Below are 18672 nucleotides of genomic sequence, written 5' to 3'. Positions count from 1 at the left end.
TTTGCTCTAAGAACTCCGAATCTTTTTTTTTTTCTTTTTTTTTTTTTGAGACGGAGTCTCACTCTGTCGCCCAGGCTGGAGTGCAGTGACGTGATCTCAGTTCACTGCAACCTCCACCTCCCGGGTTCACCACATTCTCTTGCCTCAGCCTCCCGAGTACCTGGGACTACAGGCGCCCGCCACCATGCCTGGCTAATGTTTTGTATTTTTAGTAGAGACGGGGTTTCACTGTGTTAGCCAGGATGGTCTCGATCTCCTGACCTCGTGATCCGCCCACCTCGGCCTCCCAAAGAGCTGGGATTACAGGCATGAGCCACCATGCCCAGCCAGAATCTTTAGGATATAAAACTAAATTCTATATTCTACAAATGTATATACCCTTTCCAGCTTTGAGATCCCTGACTCTTAAAAATCCAAAACTAAATTTTATGTTCTGTAAATTTTTGGAATTCTTACAGGGACGGAAGAAGTCTATAGTGGCTGTGGAGCCCAGGAGTCTTATTCAAGGAGCCTTTCAAGGCTGCTCAGTGTCTGGGATGACACTGAAGTACATGTATGGGGTAAATGCTTGGAAGAACTGGGTTCAGTGGAAAAATGCCAAGGAAGAGCAGGGGGATCTAAAATGTGGAGGTAAGTGCACAGCATGAATTGTGTCTTGATTTAGGCAGGGGGAAATAGACAGATAAGCTACTGAAAAGGGATACATTTTAGGTCAGAAGCCCTATAAAACTGGTTTGGGCTTTACTTAATTTTTTCTGCATTTGTTTTTAAACTTTTCTTTTGTTTCTCTCCTTGTCAGGGGTTGAACAGGCCTCATCTAGCCCACGTTCTGACCCCTTAGGAAGTACTCAAGACCATGCACTCTCTCAAGAATCCTCAGAGCCAGGCTGTAGAGGTAAAATGTGTTTCTCTCCATTTGGTATGAATTATTTATAGATTATTGCCGATTTAAATTTGTAAGTTGAATATTTAAAATTATTTAAAATTTGGAGTTTTAGAGAAATTAATCTTAACCCGTTTTAAGGAGGTCGTTATAAGGGTAAGGTTATGTCTTCTGATCTTGAGCTTATTATGCAAATATAAGGAATTTTGTTTCATTTTTGACACTGTGCAAGTGCCTCAAAATACATCTTCTTGAGCCCTGCGTCTGTATAGTAATCCATGTGGAGCCCAGTATTGTTTTTTTGTTTTTTTTTTAAAAGAAAAAGACCTGGAAAATAGGAATTTTTCCTTACAGTGAGATCTATATAACTGACAATGTTTGTGTGTTTCACTTCAGCTGCCAGGAAATTTGGGATTACATGAACATTTCAAATAAATCAATAGTATATAATTTTAAGGCCCACATTAGTTTTCATTTTTCACTACTTTTGACACCCTATTCTAAATTTTTGTTTCACTTTATCTTTTGCTTTTAATTTGTGTTTTATGTAAGATACTTGTACAATCTTTATGGAATGAGGTGGGGAGGAATGGATGAATATATCCATGTAACTTGATTTTATTCCACTTTCCAACTATACCTTCTTTCTGTCTTAAACCTAGGTGATGATATGCACTCTTGGCTTCACTCTAGTCTACCCTGTTGGTTTTAGGGCACATGTAACTGTCCTTATTGAAACACTTAGTTGCTGCTGTGGGCAGTGACTAACTTGTTGAGTTCCTTTAGATCAAGTGTAATTTGTCTCTCCAAAGCTATGTAAATACACTCCTGTTGTGGAGATTTACTAGGCCATTAACCACCTAGTAGTATGTTTTAAGTTAAAAGAGCAACCTGCTGGGTGCAGTGGCTCACACTTGTAATCCCAGCACTGTAGGAGGCTGAAGCAGGAGGATCTCTTAAGCCCAAAAGTTCTGAGGCTGCAGGGAGCTACAGCTGCACCATTGCACTCCAGCCTGAGCATCAGAGTGAGACCCTGTCTCTAAAAAACATAAAAATAAAACAAAAAAAGCTGGGGAAGGGTGATAGTACAAATAGAGAGGTAATACTGCTTTAGACTACTAAGCCTAAATGCAGTTGTTACAGGGGATGGCAACCCATTTCTACCACTCTTTCACTGAGAAAATACTTACTGAATATCTCTTACATAGCAGGTATGAAGCTAGGAGCTAGGGTGAAAAAGTCAAACATGGTCTGTGTGCTCATGAAATACCGCTTGCTTTAGCTAAAACCAACTCACAGGAGCCATGTGTATGTAATCTTATCTAAATGCAGAAGAGCAATGACTACAAAGGGTGTTTTAATCTTGGCCCCACAATGTGGATCAACATCTTGTAGTAGGACCTCTACAGATCAAATTGGATAACTCCCCTGCTCAAAATTTATTCAGCTCATTGTCTGCAGTCTTAATATGAGAAATGAGGCTGATCACGATCTGCCCTCGCCTGCCCTTCTTGCCTTGTCCTATACACCTAAGTCCCCTAAACCTTTTCAGCCTGTGACCCAGCAAAGGGAATACTGTATTCTAGCATTTCCAAAGGCAAGAGGGTGTTATTCATTATTTGAGGTGTTCTGTATTCAAATAAATATGAGCTGAAGAAAGTTAAACAGCTGGTCGGGTGTAGTGGCTCACACCTGTAATCCCAGCACTTTGGGAGGCTGAGGCAGGCGGATCACCAGAGGTCAGGAGTTTGAGACCAGCCTGACCAACATGGAGAAACCCCGTCTCTACTAAAAATACAAAATTAGCTAGGCATGGTGGTGCATGCCTGACTCCCAGCTACTCGGGAGACTGAGGTAGGAGAATCGCTTGAACCCAGCAGGTGGAGTTGCAGTGAGCCGAGATTGTGCCATTGCACTCCAGCCTGGGCAATAAAAGCGAAACTCCATGTCAAAAAAAAAAAAAAAGAGAAAGTTGAATAGCTTTCTTTTTTGCAGATATACTCAGAGCCTTTAATGTGCCATTAAGCACTGTGAATTCTTCAGAGACAAATATAGTGTCTTGTGTTTTCTGAATATCAAATCTTAGAAACCCAGTGTTCTCCAGCTCTCACATAAGACTAGTGTTTTGTGGACTATACTTTGGGAAGCCTTTTTGTGTATCCTCAGATTGGAATTCTTTACCTATCTACCTGTTTAACTCTTCCTCACCTTTTAAGGTCTAGCTCCAGTGTCACGTTTCCCAGAATCTAACCTGATTCTTCCCTGTTGGATAGCCCTCATTTGCTTTCATAGAATGCCATTTAAAGAAAGCCTCTGTCATAGCACGTATTGCACCGCATGCACTGGTCTTTATTTCCCTAACTGAAGTAGACTTGAGATCAGAATCTGTCTTTAATCCATATGCCCACTGGTCTGCACCACAGTGCCTGGGGCACAGTAGCGTTCAATGTTTATTCAGTTAATCAAGTAATGCTACTATGTTTGTTAAAAGTTAATGTTTCAGATGTTTTCTACCTTTCCACAGTCCGCTCTGTCAAGCTGAAGGAAGATATTCTGTCCTGCACTTTTGCTGAGTTGAGTTTGGGTTTATGCCAGTTTATCCAAGAGGTGCGGAGACCAAATGGTGAAAAATATGATCCAGACAGTATCTTATACTTGTGCCTTGGAATTCAACAGGTATCAAGTTAAACATATGGATTCTTGAACCTAGCAAATCCATTGACCTGAATATGTCCCCACAGAAATTACATGCACATGTACACACCCAGATATGTACTGGTATTTTCATTGGAACATTGTTTTTAACAACAACAAATTGGAAACCGCTGAAGTGTTAATCAAGCTTTGTCGATCCGTCAACTATAATATGTCCATACTGTGGAATACTGTAAAATAGTTAAAAAGGAATGGCTCGCTTCTGTATTTATTGACCTAGGAAATTCTTAAGGGCATATATTTTAAAAAGTAACTTTCAGGGCCAGGTGTGGTGGCTCACGCCTGTATTCCTAGCACTTTGGGAGGCTGAGATGGGAGTATCACTTGAGGCCAGTGATTCAAGACCAGCCTGGGCAACACAGGGAGACACTGTCTCTACAAAAACTAAAAAATTAGCCAGGTATGGTGGTGTATGCCTCCACTCCCAGCTACTCAGGAGGAGGAGGCAGGAAGATCACCTGAGCCCCAAGTTTAAGGCTGCAGTAAGCCATTGGAGCTCCAGCCTAAGTGGCAGAGTGAGAACCTGAGGAAAAACAAAAAAAAAGTAACTTGCAGAATTACATGTATAGTGTGATTATTACGGGAAAATATGCATAACATAAAATTTACCATTTTAAAGTTTACAGTTCAGGAGGACTAATAAGTACATTCTTAATGTGAAGTCATCACCGCTGTCTATTCTATAACTTTATGACTACAAAGGGAAACCTCAAACCCATTTAGTAGTCACTCCCCATTACTCTCTCCACCCATCCCTGGCAACTATAAATCTGCTTTCTGTCTCTCTGGACTTGCATATTCTGGATATTTCGTATCAGTGGGTTCATACACTGTGTGGCCTTTCGTGTCTGGTTTCTTTCCCTTAGCATTGTTTTCAAGGTTTATCCATATTTTAGCATGAATCAATATAGCACTCCTTTTTATGACTGAATAATATTCTATCATATGGATATACCACATGTTGTTTATCCATTCATCCACTGATGGACATTTGAGGTTCCACCTTTTGGTGATTGTGAATACACTGCTGTGAACATTCATGTACAGGTTTTTGTTTGAACACCTGTTTTCAATTCTTTTGCCATATATGCTTAGGAGTGGAATTGCTGAGTCTTTTAACTATGACTGAGTTGTTGAGGAACCACTTTGTTTTCCAAAGTGGCAGCACCATTTTACATTTCCAACAGCAGTGTGTGAAGATTCCAGTATCTCCACATTCTTGCTATAACATTTGTTAATTTCTGTTTTTGTTTGTTTGTTTGTTTTTTTAAACAAACATCCTGGTGGTTATGAAATGATATCTCATTGTATTTTTAATTTGCATTTTCCTAATGACATTGGGAATCTTTTCATGTACTTTTTGACCATGTGTATATCTTCTTTGGAGAAATGTCTATTTAAATCCTGTCTTAGTCTGTTTGTATTGCCATAGGGGAGTACCTGAGACTGGGTAATTTATAAAAAAAATTCTTGGCCGGGCACGGTGGCTCACGCCTGTAATCCCAGCACTTTGGGAGGCCGAGGCGGGTGGATCACGAGGTCAGAAGTTCTAGACCAGCCTGGCCAACATGGTGAAACCCTGTCTCTACTCAGAATACAAAAATTAGCTGGGCATGGTGGCACACGCCTATAGTTCCAGCTATTTGGAAGGCTAAGGCAAGAGAATCGCTTGAACCTGGGAGGCGGAGGTTGCAGTTAGCCGAGGTCGCGCCCCTGGGTTACAGAGCAAGACTGTCTCAAAAAAAAAAAAAAAAAGAAAAGAAAAAAGAAATTCTCATGCAGAATCATGGCTTATGGATCTGCAAGCTGTACAAGAAACATGGCGCCAGCATCTGCTTCTGGTGAGGGCTTGGCATCATATCATGGCATCATATAATCATGGCAGAAGGTGAAGGGGGAGCAGGCGTCTCATGGCAAGAGAGTGAGGACGAAGTGCCAGGCTCTTTCTAACAATCAGATCTCACAGTAACTAATAAAGGGAGAACTTCATTACTGGGAGGATGGCAGCAAGCCAGTCATGAGAGATCAGGGCCCCACTTCTAACATTAAGGATCAAATCTCCACATGAGGGCCGGGCGCGGTGGCTCAAGCCTGTAATCCCAGCACTTTGGGAGGCCGAGATGGGTGGATCACGAGGTCAGGAGATCGAGACCATCCTGGCTAACATGGTGAAACCCCATCTCTACTAAAAAATACAAAAAACTAGCCGGGCGAGGTGGCGGGCGCCTGTAGTCCCAGCTACTCGGGAGGCTGAGGCAGGAGAATGGCGGGAACCCGGAAGGCGGAGCTGCAGTGAGCTGAGATCCGGCCACTGCACTCCAGCTTGGGCGACAGAGCGAGACTGTCTCAAAAAAAAAAAAAAAAAAAAATCTCCACATGAGGTTTGGAAGGGACATGTATCTCAACTATATCAAGTCTTTTGCCTAATTTTTAATTGCGTTGTCTTTTTGTCACCGTGTTGTAGAAACTATATATATTCTAGATATTGAACTTTTATCAGATATGTGATTTGCAAATATTTTCTCCCGTTTTCTGGATTTTCCTTTCACTCTCTTGGTATAGTATACTTTGAATCACAACTTTTTTTATTTTTAATGAAGTTCAATTTTTTTTGTTCTTCCTTTTCTTTTCCTTTCTCTTTTCTTTTTATTGTCTGTGCTTTTGGTGTTATATTTAGGAATCCATTGCCACATTCAAGGATATGAAGATTTAACCCTCTTTTCTTCAGAGAGTTTTATGATTTTAGCTCTTATATTTAGGTCGTTGATTTATTTTGAGTTAATTTTTGTATCTGGTATGAGCTAGGGTCTACCTTCATTCTTTTGTATGTGGTTATTCAGTTCTCTCAGCTCCATTTGTTGAAGAGACTGTTCTTTACCCATTGTATAGGCTTGATACCCTTGTAGGAAATCTTTTGACCAAAGATAGGTGGGTTTAATTTGGACTCTCAGTTCGAATCCATTTTTCTATAGATGGCTATTTTTAGGGCAGTACACAATTTTGAAACTTACACCATAGCTTTGTAGTAAGTTTTGAAATCAGGAAGTGAGGTTCCTCAAAATTCTTTTGGCTATTCAAGGTCCTTTGAAATTCTATGTGAATTTCAGGATGGGTTTTTCCATTTCTGCAAAAAAAGGCCGTTGGATTTTGATATGATTGCAGTGAATCTATAAATTGATTTGGAGAATATTGCCATTTTAACATTATTAAATCTTCTGTTCTGTGAGTACAGGATGTCTTTCCGTTTATTTATTTTTATTTTTTGGAGACGGAGTTTCACTCTTGTTGCCCAGGCTGGAGTGCAATGGAGCGATCTCGGCTCACCACAACCTCTGCCTCCCAGATTCAAGCAATGCTCCTGCCTCAGCCTCCCAAGTAGCTGGGATTACAGGCCTGCGCCACCATGCCTGGCAATTTTTGTATTTTTAGTAGAGACGGGGTTTCTCCATGTTGAAGCTGGTCTCAAACTCCTGACCTCAGGTGATCTGCCCGCCTCGGCCTCCCAAAGTGCTGGGATTACAGGCGTGAGCCACCGTGCCTGGCCTGTCTTTCCATTTATTTAGTTTTTAATTTTTGCTTTCAGCAGTTTTTTGTGGTTTTAAGTGTGTAAGTCTTACATCATTTTGGTTACATTTCTTCTCAAGTATTTTATTCTTTATGATGCTTTGGTAAACATGGAACTTTCTTAATTTCCTGTTTGGATTGTTCATTGCTAGCTTGAAAGACAACTGATTTTTTGTGTGTTACTTACATGCTGCAACTTTGCCGGATTCACTTATTAGCTCTAATAATTCATTTTTCTGTGCATTCTCTAGGATTTTCTATATATAGGATTCTGTCATCCACAACTAGAGATAATTTTTCTTCTTTCTTTCCTATTTGAATGCGTTATATTTATTTTTCTTGCCTGCTGCTCTGCTAGGACTCACAGCACAGTGTTGAAGAAGAATGGCAAGGACAGGCATTTTTGTCTTGTTCCTGGTTAAGGGGAGGAGAGTTTTCTTAAAAAACTTGTATGTTGTGTTACATGTACTGATATATTTCTGTAACTGTACAAAACTCACCTCTGTATAAAGGAATTTCTTAAGGATTGGAAATATTTTTGCATATGAATAGTAGTTGACTTTGTGTGATGGGTTTGAATAGTCTACTTTTATTTTGAACTTTTTCAATAATGAAGATATATTTTTAAGCTTGAAAATGACTATATTAAAAGAAGAAAAAGAAGAATACTATTTAACAACAAACTGTAATCTGCCAATAAGATCATAAATTGCCTTTGAGGAGGCCTCATAAAAATGCCTATTGAAGTGGTAATTTTTATTAGCCAGAGTAAATTTAAACGGAAATAATTTTCTCCAAATCATACATAGAAATACAAGAAACCAAGATAGCCACGGAAATATAAATTAAAAATACTAAATCTTAAAAACACCAAAATACTTTTATCATGTAATTACATGCTGCCTTGGATTCTGTTACCACTCATGGTGTACCCCTGTCTCAGTTGATTTTATCTGACCTGCACCGTCAGTACTTTTTAAAAGAGACAGGGTCTTGCTCTGTTGCCCAGGCTGAAGTGCAGTGATATGATCATAGCTCACTGCAGTTTCAGACTCCCAGGTTCAAACAACCCTCCTGCCTCGGACTCCCAAGCAGTTAGGACTACAGGCATGCACCACCACCCCTGGCTATTTGTTTTTAAATTTTTTGTAGAGATGGGTCTCACTATGTTGCCCAGGCTAGTCTTGCGCTATTGACCTCAAGTGATCCTCTCACGTTGGCTTCCCAAAGCACTGGGATTACCATTCCTGGCTCAATACATTTTTAAACTATAGCTATTCTTTTTGTTCTAGCCCATGATATGGTTATTGATGGTTATAATTAACATAGTTTAATGTCCTATAATTAGACTCGAACTTTTTTGAGGGCTAGGTTGTGGGGCAGAGAGTTGAGAGCTGTAGTTAGAAGGCTCCAAATAAATAGTTTTTAAATTTGGGTTTCCTCAGGTCAACTGACATTAACCAACTATGTTATTGCAAGAAATGATCGTGTATCTAGGGTAAAAAACAAAAGAGCACATGTGCAGATACACATCATGAATCAGGAAAACATGATTTGGAACATGTGCATTGGAACCAATTTTTAGTATGTCAGTTTTAGGAACTAAGTAAAGGGTTCTTTATGATACTTCTGTACCATCCATGTTTTAAAAGGAAATAAAAAACTTTACCTTGCAAGGTCATTGCTGAAGATAATGTGTTAACACGAGAAGGAGTTTTAGCTTGAATTCTAGTGTTTTAACAACTATCTCTAAAGTACTGAGAGGTTGAACATGGTTTATAATATAGTAAGGGCAAAAATTAAGGGTAAACTGTATTTCTTACAATAATTTTTAAGAACTCATGTTTTCTTTTTATCAACATGTATATGTTCTTTTTTTTCTTGTAGTACCTGTTTGAAAATGGTAGAATAGATAACATTTTTACTGAGCCCTATTCCAGATTTATGATTGAACTTACCAAACTCTTGAAAATATGGGAACCTACAATACTTCCTAATGGTAGGGTGATTTTTTTTTTATTGTTTTCATGATATGCTTTCTTAAATTGCTTAAGTTTCATGGTTATCTTTTAAAAAATTGTTCATTTTTATTTCTGTCCAGATTTATAGCATATTTGGACTTCTGAGGAGAAGGTCTTTGGTTTATTGTTGATTGTTTTAGGAAAACTGTACATTTCATATAGCACGTATATAGATACTAATTGCAAAAAATATAAAATAATTTGAAGTTACATTTACCTTTTTAGAAGACATTTTTGATCTGGTAGCATTGGTGTAGCTTTCACATATCATATCTGCTAACAGTGGACCTTTTTTAGTAGTTTGTGTGTATACTGAACTGTTGTTAAGAGTATACTGAACTGTTAAGAGAGTTAAGTCCTCGTCCTTGAATTATCATTGACCAGATATCGTCAGACAAGTCCATAATTCACTCCAAGTCTCAGGCTGAGGTGAGTGAAGAGGTTCGATGTTATGCTTAGTAATATGTGCAGCTTTCTGTCGGGCTGCAGAGCCCCTTTCACAGTAAGCTTAATGATCTCCAACAGGAGTTTGCAAACTGTGGTCCATGGGCCAAATCTGGCCTGCTCCCTGTTTTGCAGTCTATGAGCTGAAAATTGGCTTTACATTTTTAAATAGTTGGGAAACTTTATTTAAGGATTCCTATTTCATCATGTGAAAATTATATTAAATTCATGGCTGGGTGTGGTGGCTCACACCTGTAGTCCCAGGTGTGACTTTGGAAGGCTGAGGCAGGAGGATCACTTGAGCCCAGGGGTTCAAGATCAGCCTGGGCAACATGGTGAAACTCTGTCTCTACAAAAAATACAAAAAAATTACGTGGGCATGGTGGTGGTACCTTTAGTCCCAGCTACTCAGGAGGCTGAGGTGGGAGAAGCACCTGAGCCCAGGAGTTTGATGCTACAGTGAGCCCTGATCATGCCTCTGCACTCCAGCCTGAGTGACAGAGTGAGACCCTGTCTCAAAAAAAAAAGAAAAGAAAAGGAAAAATTATATGACTATAAATAAATTTTACTGGCATATAGCTCTGCCTGTTTATGTGTTCTCTACAGCTTCTTATTTTCTACAGCAACAGCATTGTTCAGAGCCTATATGGCCTACACATCCCAAAATATTTACCTTCTGGCCCTTTATAAAGACAGCTTAACCCCTAATCTAAAATATCAATAGATTAAAACGGTTTCGGGAGACTCTCACAGTGTCTACTTGAGTGCAGTCATCTCCCTTTTTCTTTGTGGTGCCTTTTCTGGTTTTCTGCATAAGGAAGAGGGGAAAGAGGAATAATCAATCTTTCTGTCTCCATGTCCTAGAATTTGAGAGATTACTTAGTCTTTTTTAGCAGGAGCTCAGTACTCTTTCTTGTACCCCTTCTTCTGTCTAGGTTACATGTTCTCTCGCATTGAAGAAGAGCATTTGTGGGAGTGCAAACAGCTGGGCGCTTACTCGCCAATCGTCCTTTTAAACACCCTCCTTTTCTTCAATACCAAATACTTCCAACTAAAGAATGTTACTGAGCACTTGAAGCTTTCCTTTGCCCATGTGATGAGACGGACCAGGACTCTGAAGTACAGTACCAAGATGACATATCTGAGGTTCTTCCCACCTCTACAGAAGCAGGAGTCAGAACCAGGTATGGGATGCTGTTTGTCAGATTTCTCTTTACAGTCTTAGTAGTAATACTAAAATAGAGAGTTACTGCAGAAGGGTAATTATAAATGCGAGATGTGAAAAGTGTAGCTTTATTTTAACATTTGAATATTTTTCTCTATTGTCAGAGAGTGGTCGAAGGCTGGCCTCAAAGTGAGAAGAATCACGTGCTTCAGTATACTTTCACTGGCTTTTAAATTAGAAATTTTGATTTAATTGGGTAGAGCTCAAATAGCCTGCATTTTAAAACTTCTCAGGGAATTAAAAAATACAAGCAGGGTTGAGAATCACTGATTTACTAGCACCAGATGAGTCAATCACTAGTTAAACCTGCAGAACTTTTAGTCCATTGCTTCTAAATCTTTTTTTGACCAGAGCCCCTCTTTTTAGTTAACATTGTGAAATTCTGAAGGAACTTAAAAGCTGACCTACAATATACCGCTTTTGTACACAATAGAATAATAGCAGTGACAATTTTATTAGAAAGTTTATTGTCTTGCATTTCAAAAATAGCCCATTAAATAACAGTTTGTTTTTAATGTTTAAAAAATTAATCTTGGTATTACAGGATTCGAAATTAAATTTATTATTTTTGAACAGAATTGTAAGTCCTGAACTTCCCAAAATCAGTTTCTAAGAGTGAAATACATTTTTTGAGTGTGAGAATTTAAATCACTAAAACTAAAATCTGTATTTGTGATGTTCAACTTCGTATAAACTTTTTTCTGAATTGTTCATTTACTAAGATTCTTTTTCACCTAATGTCTGTGTCCTGTTTCCTTAGTTTTATATATATGTTTTTTATATATAGTTTTACATATATGTAACCCACTTTGTATTCTTGATTTTTTTTTTTTTTTTTTTTTTTTTTGAGATGGAGTCTCACTCTGTCACCCAGGCTGGAGTTCTGTGGTGTGATCTCAGCTCACTGCAACCTTCGCCTCCCAGGCTCAAGCGATTCTCCTGCCTCAGCCTCCCGAGTAGCTGGGATTACAGGTGTGTGCTACCACGCCTGGCTAATTTTTGTATTTTTAGTAGAGACAGGGTTTCACCATGTTGGGCAAGCTGGTCTCGAACTCCTGACCTCAGGTGATCCACCCGCCTCGGCCTCTCAAAGTGCTGGGATTACAGGCATGAGCCACTGCGCCCAGCCTCAGTTGATATTATTTCCCTGTTTGGGAAACAGGATAATGTTTCCCTGTTTGCTGATTAGGTGCTTGACATGATTAGTAATAAATTCAGCTTGTTTTCTAAGTGAGTAACTAGCAAAGTCTTTCTATTTAGGTAGCTTCTAAATGGAAAACAGGTGAATTTTGTTAAAGTACTAATGCAGGAAGCTGGGGAAAGTCCTATACCAGTTGTTAAGAGCAGATACAGGCTGAGTGCAGTGGCTCATGCTTGTAATCCCAATATTTTGGGGGGCTCATGCGGGAGGATTGCTTGACCCCAGGAGTTCGAGGCTGTAGTGAGCTGTGATGGAGCCACTGCACTCTAGCCTGGGCAACAGAGTGAGACCCTGTCTCCCCCCCAAAAAAGAAAACCTTTTTTCCTTGGGTCCATCTAGTGTTCTCTTGAGGAGTGAATGTAAAAAGTGGGAAAGAAATAGCCCACTTTCCATATCTTCACCCTGACTTCCTTATATAATGCTTGGTCTCTGCAAAATACTGTTGGGGAAAAATGGTTTGTTCTTTTCTTACCAAATAGTAACTCTACTGATAATTTCTCTTCCCAAAAAAGATGCCATTTCTCACAGTATTCGAACAAATAAATTTGAGCAGATGCCCAGTACTAGTGCCTCACAGTAGAAATATTCTCATAGAGATGACAGCTTCTGCTAGGTTCAGTGGCTTGTACCTGTAGTCCCAGCTACTCCAAAGGCTGAGGCGGGAGGATCACTTGAACCCAGGAGTTCAAGGCTGTGGAGATTCAAGGCTGCTGTGATCATACCATCATACTCCAGGCTGGGCAACAGAGTGAGACCCTGTCTCTTAAAAGAGAGATGGTGGCCGGGTGCGGTGGCTTATGCCTGTAATCCCAGCACTTTGGGAGGCCGAGGTGGGCGGATCACCTGGGGTCAGGAGTTCGAGACCAGACTGGCCAACATGGCGGAACCCCGTCTCTACTAAAAATACAAAAAAATTAGCCGGACGTGGTGGCAGGCACCTGTAATCCCAGCTACTCGGGAGGCTGAGGCAGGAGAATCACTTGAACCTGGGAGGTGGAGGTTGCAGTGAGCGGAGATCACACCATTGCACTCCAGCCTGGGCAAGAAGAACAAAGCTCCATCTCAAAGAGAAAAAAAAAAAGAGATGGCAACTTCTGTCTTGATCTCTACTGTAGGAGAAGAACATGCAGAACCCTTCTTTCTGCTTTATCTTGCTATGTCTTAGGAACCCTGTGCCTACTAAAGTTTATTAATAAAGTCAGGCTCAGAATAGAGACATTCTCCAGTGCCATACTTTTTGTCATGGTGTCCCCACATTGGTGAGCAGGGCAACATAAAATTTATAGGATAGGGACTTTGTTTAATGCCATAGAACCCAACACTTAAAATAATGTCTGGCACCTTCATAGGCACTCAGTATTTGTTGAATGAGTGTGAGTGAAAGGGAGGAAATGACAAAGTTCTGGCTGCGAAGCAAAGCTCATTGGCGTCTTGAGACTCAAAGAACAGACTTTTCTAATATAATCCTTTGATTATTATTTCCTGTCTCAAGATAAACTGACTGTTGGCAAGAGGAAACGAAATGAAGATGATGAGGTTCCAGTTGGGGTGGAGATGGCAGAGAATACTGACAATCCACTAAGATGCCCAGTCCGACTTTATGAGTTTTACCTGTCAAAATGGTAATCTTTCTCTGAACTAAATATAGTACACTGAGAAGGCAGTTAACATATTTTGGATTTCAGATGCTTGAACATCAGAAAAGTAGCTGGCCCGTGACTTTAGACAAGGGTTTACCATGAATTTTTTCCCCATTGTCCTATCTATATGGATTTTGAACCACAAAACAAATTACCTTGTCTTCATAATTATTTTAGGAAAATGTCTTCAAAAGCAAGAATCGCTGCTATTGTTTGATCTTTACAACTGTTGTACAACCTTTATGTGATACCTAATCTGTAGTTATTTCGTTATTTGTATAGAAAAGAAATTTTGTTTTGCTAAAGCTATAATAGAAAAACAATTTTTAAGGAATTGAAATTTTCTAGGTAGTCCTTTTCTTAGAGAAACTTTATGATTTTAGAGCTGTAACACTTTTTTTCCTGAAAGAACTGTAATAGCTGCGTTTGCCCTTTGATAATGTGTACTGAGTGCCCTCGGGGTTCATTCCAGGATATTGGGCACTTCCAGTATGAGGTTCTTAGCCGTAGTGTCACATGTGAGCTGACTTTTTTGTTGCTCTTAATAATGTTTGAAGTACTAAAGTTTGTGATTTACACTTTGTCTCATATTAACTTTATACTCACTTCCAATCCAATGGGATTTCAGTTTATTCCTGGGAGGAAATATTCCTGTAAACTCTTTATCTCTGTGGGTACATTGCTTTCGCCATTGTGAGTCACAGTGGAGAAAAGTTGAGAGCCATATTAGGTTGGTGCAAAAATAATTGCAGTTTTTGCCCTTTTAATTACTTTTAATGGCAAAAACCTCAGTTTACTTAAGAATAGTACATATTTCCTATACTCTCTGATTTCTAATTTTCTTTTTTCTCTTTTTTTTTGTTCCTGTGGATAGTTCTGAAAGTGTGAAGCAGAGGAATGATGTGTTTTACCTTCAACCTGAGCGCTCCTGTGTCCCGAATAGCCCCATGTGGTACTCCACATTCCCGATAGACCCTGGAACCCTGGACACCATGTTAACACGTATTCTCATGGTGAGGGAGGTACATGAAGAACTTGCCAAAGCCAAATCTGAAGACTCTGATGTTGAATTATCAGATTAAGACGGAAGTGAGGTTCTTATTTTCATACATATTGGTATGCACCAAACTGTGAATGCATCCAGCTGTTGGAAAGCGATGTATAAGTCCGAGTCCTCTTGACTTGACTATAAGATCATGGAAAACAGATGACTTGTGAACCCCACAGTGTGGATGTGCAAATGAAAATTGAAGGAAAGAATATGAACTGAGAAATGTTCTTTGGCAGTGATATAGTTCGTAGACATCTTCAGAATGACTAATTTCTCCGAGTGGTGCATAATCTTATTTTGTTTGGGAGTAACAAATTGTGGAATATTTTTAAGGAAAACTGTTGTATAAAACTCTACCATAGTAACCTTAGACCTTAGAGAGGTAGCTTTGGAGTGAAACTTTGGCTGCAATAGGCTACTTGGGCAAGCCCTCCGTAAAAGTCAGAGGAGAGATCAGTACAGAGCTAAGAGTGACATCAAATGAGGACTGTGGGACCCAGATTTGAAGACCCAATAAAAATACTCAACTTTTTAAAAAAGATAGTGAAGTGGTCTTGATTGATTTTGATTTTCACTGCCAAGCCAATCATGTGAAGGACAGAAGCTTTTACCGTGGGCCCCTCACATCAGGGAAGACGACCTTCACTGCTGTTAACAGTAATGTGTCCCTTTCATTTTCTGGGTCAAGCTTTCTCAGCGGTGGGTCTGGATGTGGGTAAACTAAGGTAAAGGGGATGATATTCCACAAGCTAATTATGCACACAGAAAATCTGTGGAGCCTATCAGACCCCAAGTGTCTTGAAATGTTTGTAAAAACCCACTAAAATGCCCACTTCTCTGGGTGTGGGCCCTTCTTGCTGCTGTCTCACAGCCTGAGCTGTGGTACACAGAAATGGGGGTTCTCCTTTTATTTTCATTTTTTTCCCAATGGCAGCTTTTCTCCCATTGTTTTACCCTCCTACTTCCCAGACAATTCCTCTTATTTTGTCTTTTGCACCAGTTTCTGGAGGCCCTTGTCATTTCAAAAAGGATAGTCTCTTTTCTTACTCTGGCAAACCTGTGAGTGATTCCACAAAGATACAGTATTACTTAGCTATCTGAATTATGGTAGAAAAGGTCCTAGTTAGGTTACTATACAAAGCATTTGGAAGATGACCTTGTTGCCCTACGAAACTTGAAAATAGGGATTCTGGGGTGAGGATACAAAGACACTGTCTTGCATATCCATAAGCAGGTCTTAGAGCATTATTCCAAACTCTAGCTGTTTCAGTAGTTCTGTGAGGATTGCAAGTCACAGGTGTGTGTGGCATATCAGTCCATCTCCCTCATCTCCATTCTCAGTTTCTTCCCCACAAAATTTTGAATCAAAGCTTTTATGACGTTTGCCAATTGCAGAACTTCTTTAGCTAAGGTTAATTTGATGCTATGATAAAACTGAGAGATGTCAAAAAGCCTCTTAGAAATTTTAATCTTGAAAGACTTTTCAGGATATCTCATTTTTTAGGTGGGGGTGACAGGCGTATTTCTTTTTTAACAAATAAAAGGCATTTAAGTAAAACTAAAATGAAAAAAGTAGGCCTTTTGACATTGTGTACTTGATGGTTCTGTCCCTCTGCCTGTAACAAATCTCATTTTTGTTACCAAGAACTGTATGAAAGAAGTAAACCTGCCCCTATTCTGTATGATTAATTCCATCTGTGTTTGTCATTTCTGACTGGAAAACTTATTACTCCATACCTTGTTTGATATGGAGGACAAATAATTGGATTGTCTGATAAGTCTGCCAATAAACTATCCAGAAATAGCAAGTGTAATAGTCCCCACTATACGAATTTTATGGTTTGTATGAACACTAACATTTTCCCCTTCTGTAGTTGTATGAAGAAACAAATATTGTTAGCATAGTAGATAAATTGTTATGAAATACCAGAAAGAAAAAAAATCTGTATCTTTTACTGAGAACACCCAATACTCAGATAAATGACTGTATCAGGATTTCATTTGCATGTTAGTCCACAGAGTTGCCCAGAACCCTAAATTTATTCATAAGAGAAAATATTGATTAATTATTGGTCATTCCTCATAAGTGTAGCTGTTGTGTGCGTCTGATTTTATTGCTTTTTTAATTTTACGAACATTGTGTAAAATTACATTTTTTTTTTCCAGGGGAGAAAAAAACATCAAACAAAAAGAGAAACATCTAAATCATCCTTTCTGTTCTATTTTGGTTTTTAACCACTTTTAGGTTTTCCCCTTGCAGAAACCACAGAAATATTCCCTTAGAATAAAATAGTATATTTGTATTTGATGGGTGAGTTCTTTTTCTTTATGTCTTAAAAGAATTTGAAATCCCTTTTTCTGATTGACCTTATTGGTATGACTCAGCAGTTAGTAAAATTACAAAGAAAGAGAGCAGTTTCCAAGAAAGAAATTGTTTTTTTTACGTAGTCCAGTAAACATATTCTTTCATTGCAAATTCTTTTATTTCCTTTTTTCCTTCAAAAGACTTGTTTTCATATTTAGCTAATTTACTGACTATATTCAAAGTCCCAACAGGTAGAAATATCAGAGGTCATTTATACATATCATTTCAGGCTACCTTTTTTGAGATTTACAAAGCTTGCATCAGTTCACTTTAATGAAATTGTAAGACTAGAATAAAGAATATGTTCATTCTGAAGTATAAATACATGTTTAAAACAGGAATGTAAGACTAAATAGCATTTTCCTTCGACTTCAGAGTTGTCTTGGTATTATGCAGCTGTACTTTCAAATTCCATATCGACTTTCTACCTACCTGCCTTGTGGCAATCCTAAATTTATAAAACAGGTTTTCCCAAAAAGTCTAACATAAAATGAATTTCTATCAATGAATTCAGACTTTAGTTTTCCAAAAATGTCTCCTAGGGTACTGAGTTGAAATTTTAGGAAAGAAGCAATAATACCCTGAACTCCTCTAGACTAGCACTTGTCTGTTGTTATACTGTGCTGTCATCATTGAAGAAAATAGTGATTGGGAGGTATTGTTACATAGTGGAAAGATCATAGGCTTTGGAGCCTAGTGTTTCTACTTACTGGTTGTAGAACTTTAGGTAAATTACTTAACCTCAGGTCGGGCGCGGTGGCTCACGCCTGTAATCCCAGCACTTTGGGAGGCCGAGGTGGGTGGATCACGAGGTCAGGAGATCGAGACCATCCTGGCTAACACGGTGAAGCACCGTCTCTACTAAAAACACAAAAATTAGCTGGGCATGGTGACGGGCGCCTGTAGTCCCAGCTACTCGGGAGGCTGAGGCAGGAGAACGGCATGAACCCAGAAGGCAGAGCTTGCAGTGAGCTGAGATCGCGCCACTGCTCTCCAGGCTGGGTGACAGAGCAAGACTCCATCTCAAAAAAAAAAAAAAAAAATTAACCTCTCTGTGCCTCAGTTTTTTCATCTATAAAGTGGGCATAACTCCCTTATTAAGTCATGCCTGGCACATGGTAGGCTTTCAAATGTCAGATATTTTTTATTATAATATATGCAAATTTCCTGGCCTGTACTAACGCTTTAAATAAATGTTAATTCCCACACTATAGTCTGAATTTTTACTAAGTTCAACACTTTGGCTTCTGCAAAACATAATGCTCCATATAACCAATTCTACGTATTTGAATCAAATAAAATTACAAATTCTTCACTTGTGCTTATACATACATCAGTAGTAATCAACATCACAAAAATCCATTGATGTTTTCACTATATTGAAAAATGGGGCCAGGCACAGTGACTCACACCTGTGATCCCAGCACTTTGGGAGGCCGAGGTGGACACTTGAGGTCAGGAGTTCAAGACCAGCCTGGTCAACATGGTGAAACCCCATCTCTACTAAAAATACAAAAAATTAGCTGGGCATGGTGGCAGGTGCCTGTAATCCCAGTGGCTCTG

The 18672-nt window shown here is 39.2% G+C and overlaps 1 protein-coding gene across 15 annotated transcripts in view; it reads left to right on the top strand.

Moving 5' to 3' along the window:
- The window catches only part of ZMYM4 (zinc finger MYM-type containing 4), a 161057-nt gene extending 144010 nt beyond the window's left edge, over window positions 1–17047 (top strand). For 14 of the 15 annotated variants that reach the window (XM_028844726.2, XM_028844727.2, XM_015135095.3 and 11 more), the window contains 7 exons: window positions 459–630; window positions 800–895; window positions 3408–3559; window positions 9050–9161; window positions 10563–10811; window positions 13546–13675; window positions 14568–17047. In XM_028844726.2, the coding sequence (XP_028700559.2) occupies window positions 459–630; window positions 800–895; window positions 3408–3559; window positions 9050–9161; window positions 10563–10811; window positions 13546–13675; window positions 14568–14775 (1119 nt within the window). In that variant the 3' untranslated portion in view covers window positions 14776–17047. 15 annotated transcript variants of the gene reach the window in all.
- The last annotated feature ends 1625 nt before the right edge of the window (window positions 17048–18672 follow it).

The sequence above is a fragment of the Macaca mulatta genome, chromosome 1 (genome assembly GCF_049350105.2).
Source record: "Macaca mulatta isolate MMU2019108-1 chromosome 1, T2T-MMU8v2.0, whole genome shotgun sequence".
Classification (NCBI taxonomy): Eukaryota; Metazoa; Chordata; class Mammalia; order Primates; family Cercopithecidae; genus Macaca; species Macaca mulatta.
The sequence above is the reverse complement of the archived record's forward strand: the minus strand, read 5'-3'. Positions and strand labels throughout refer to the sequence as shown.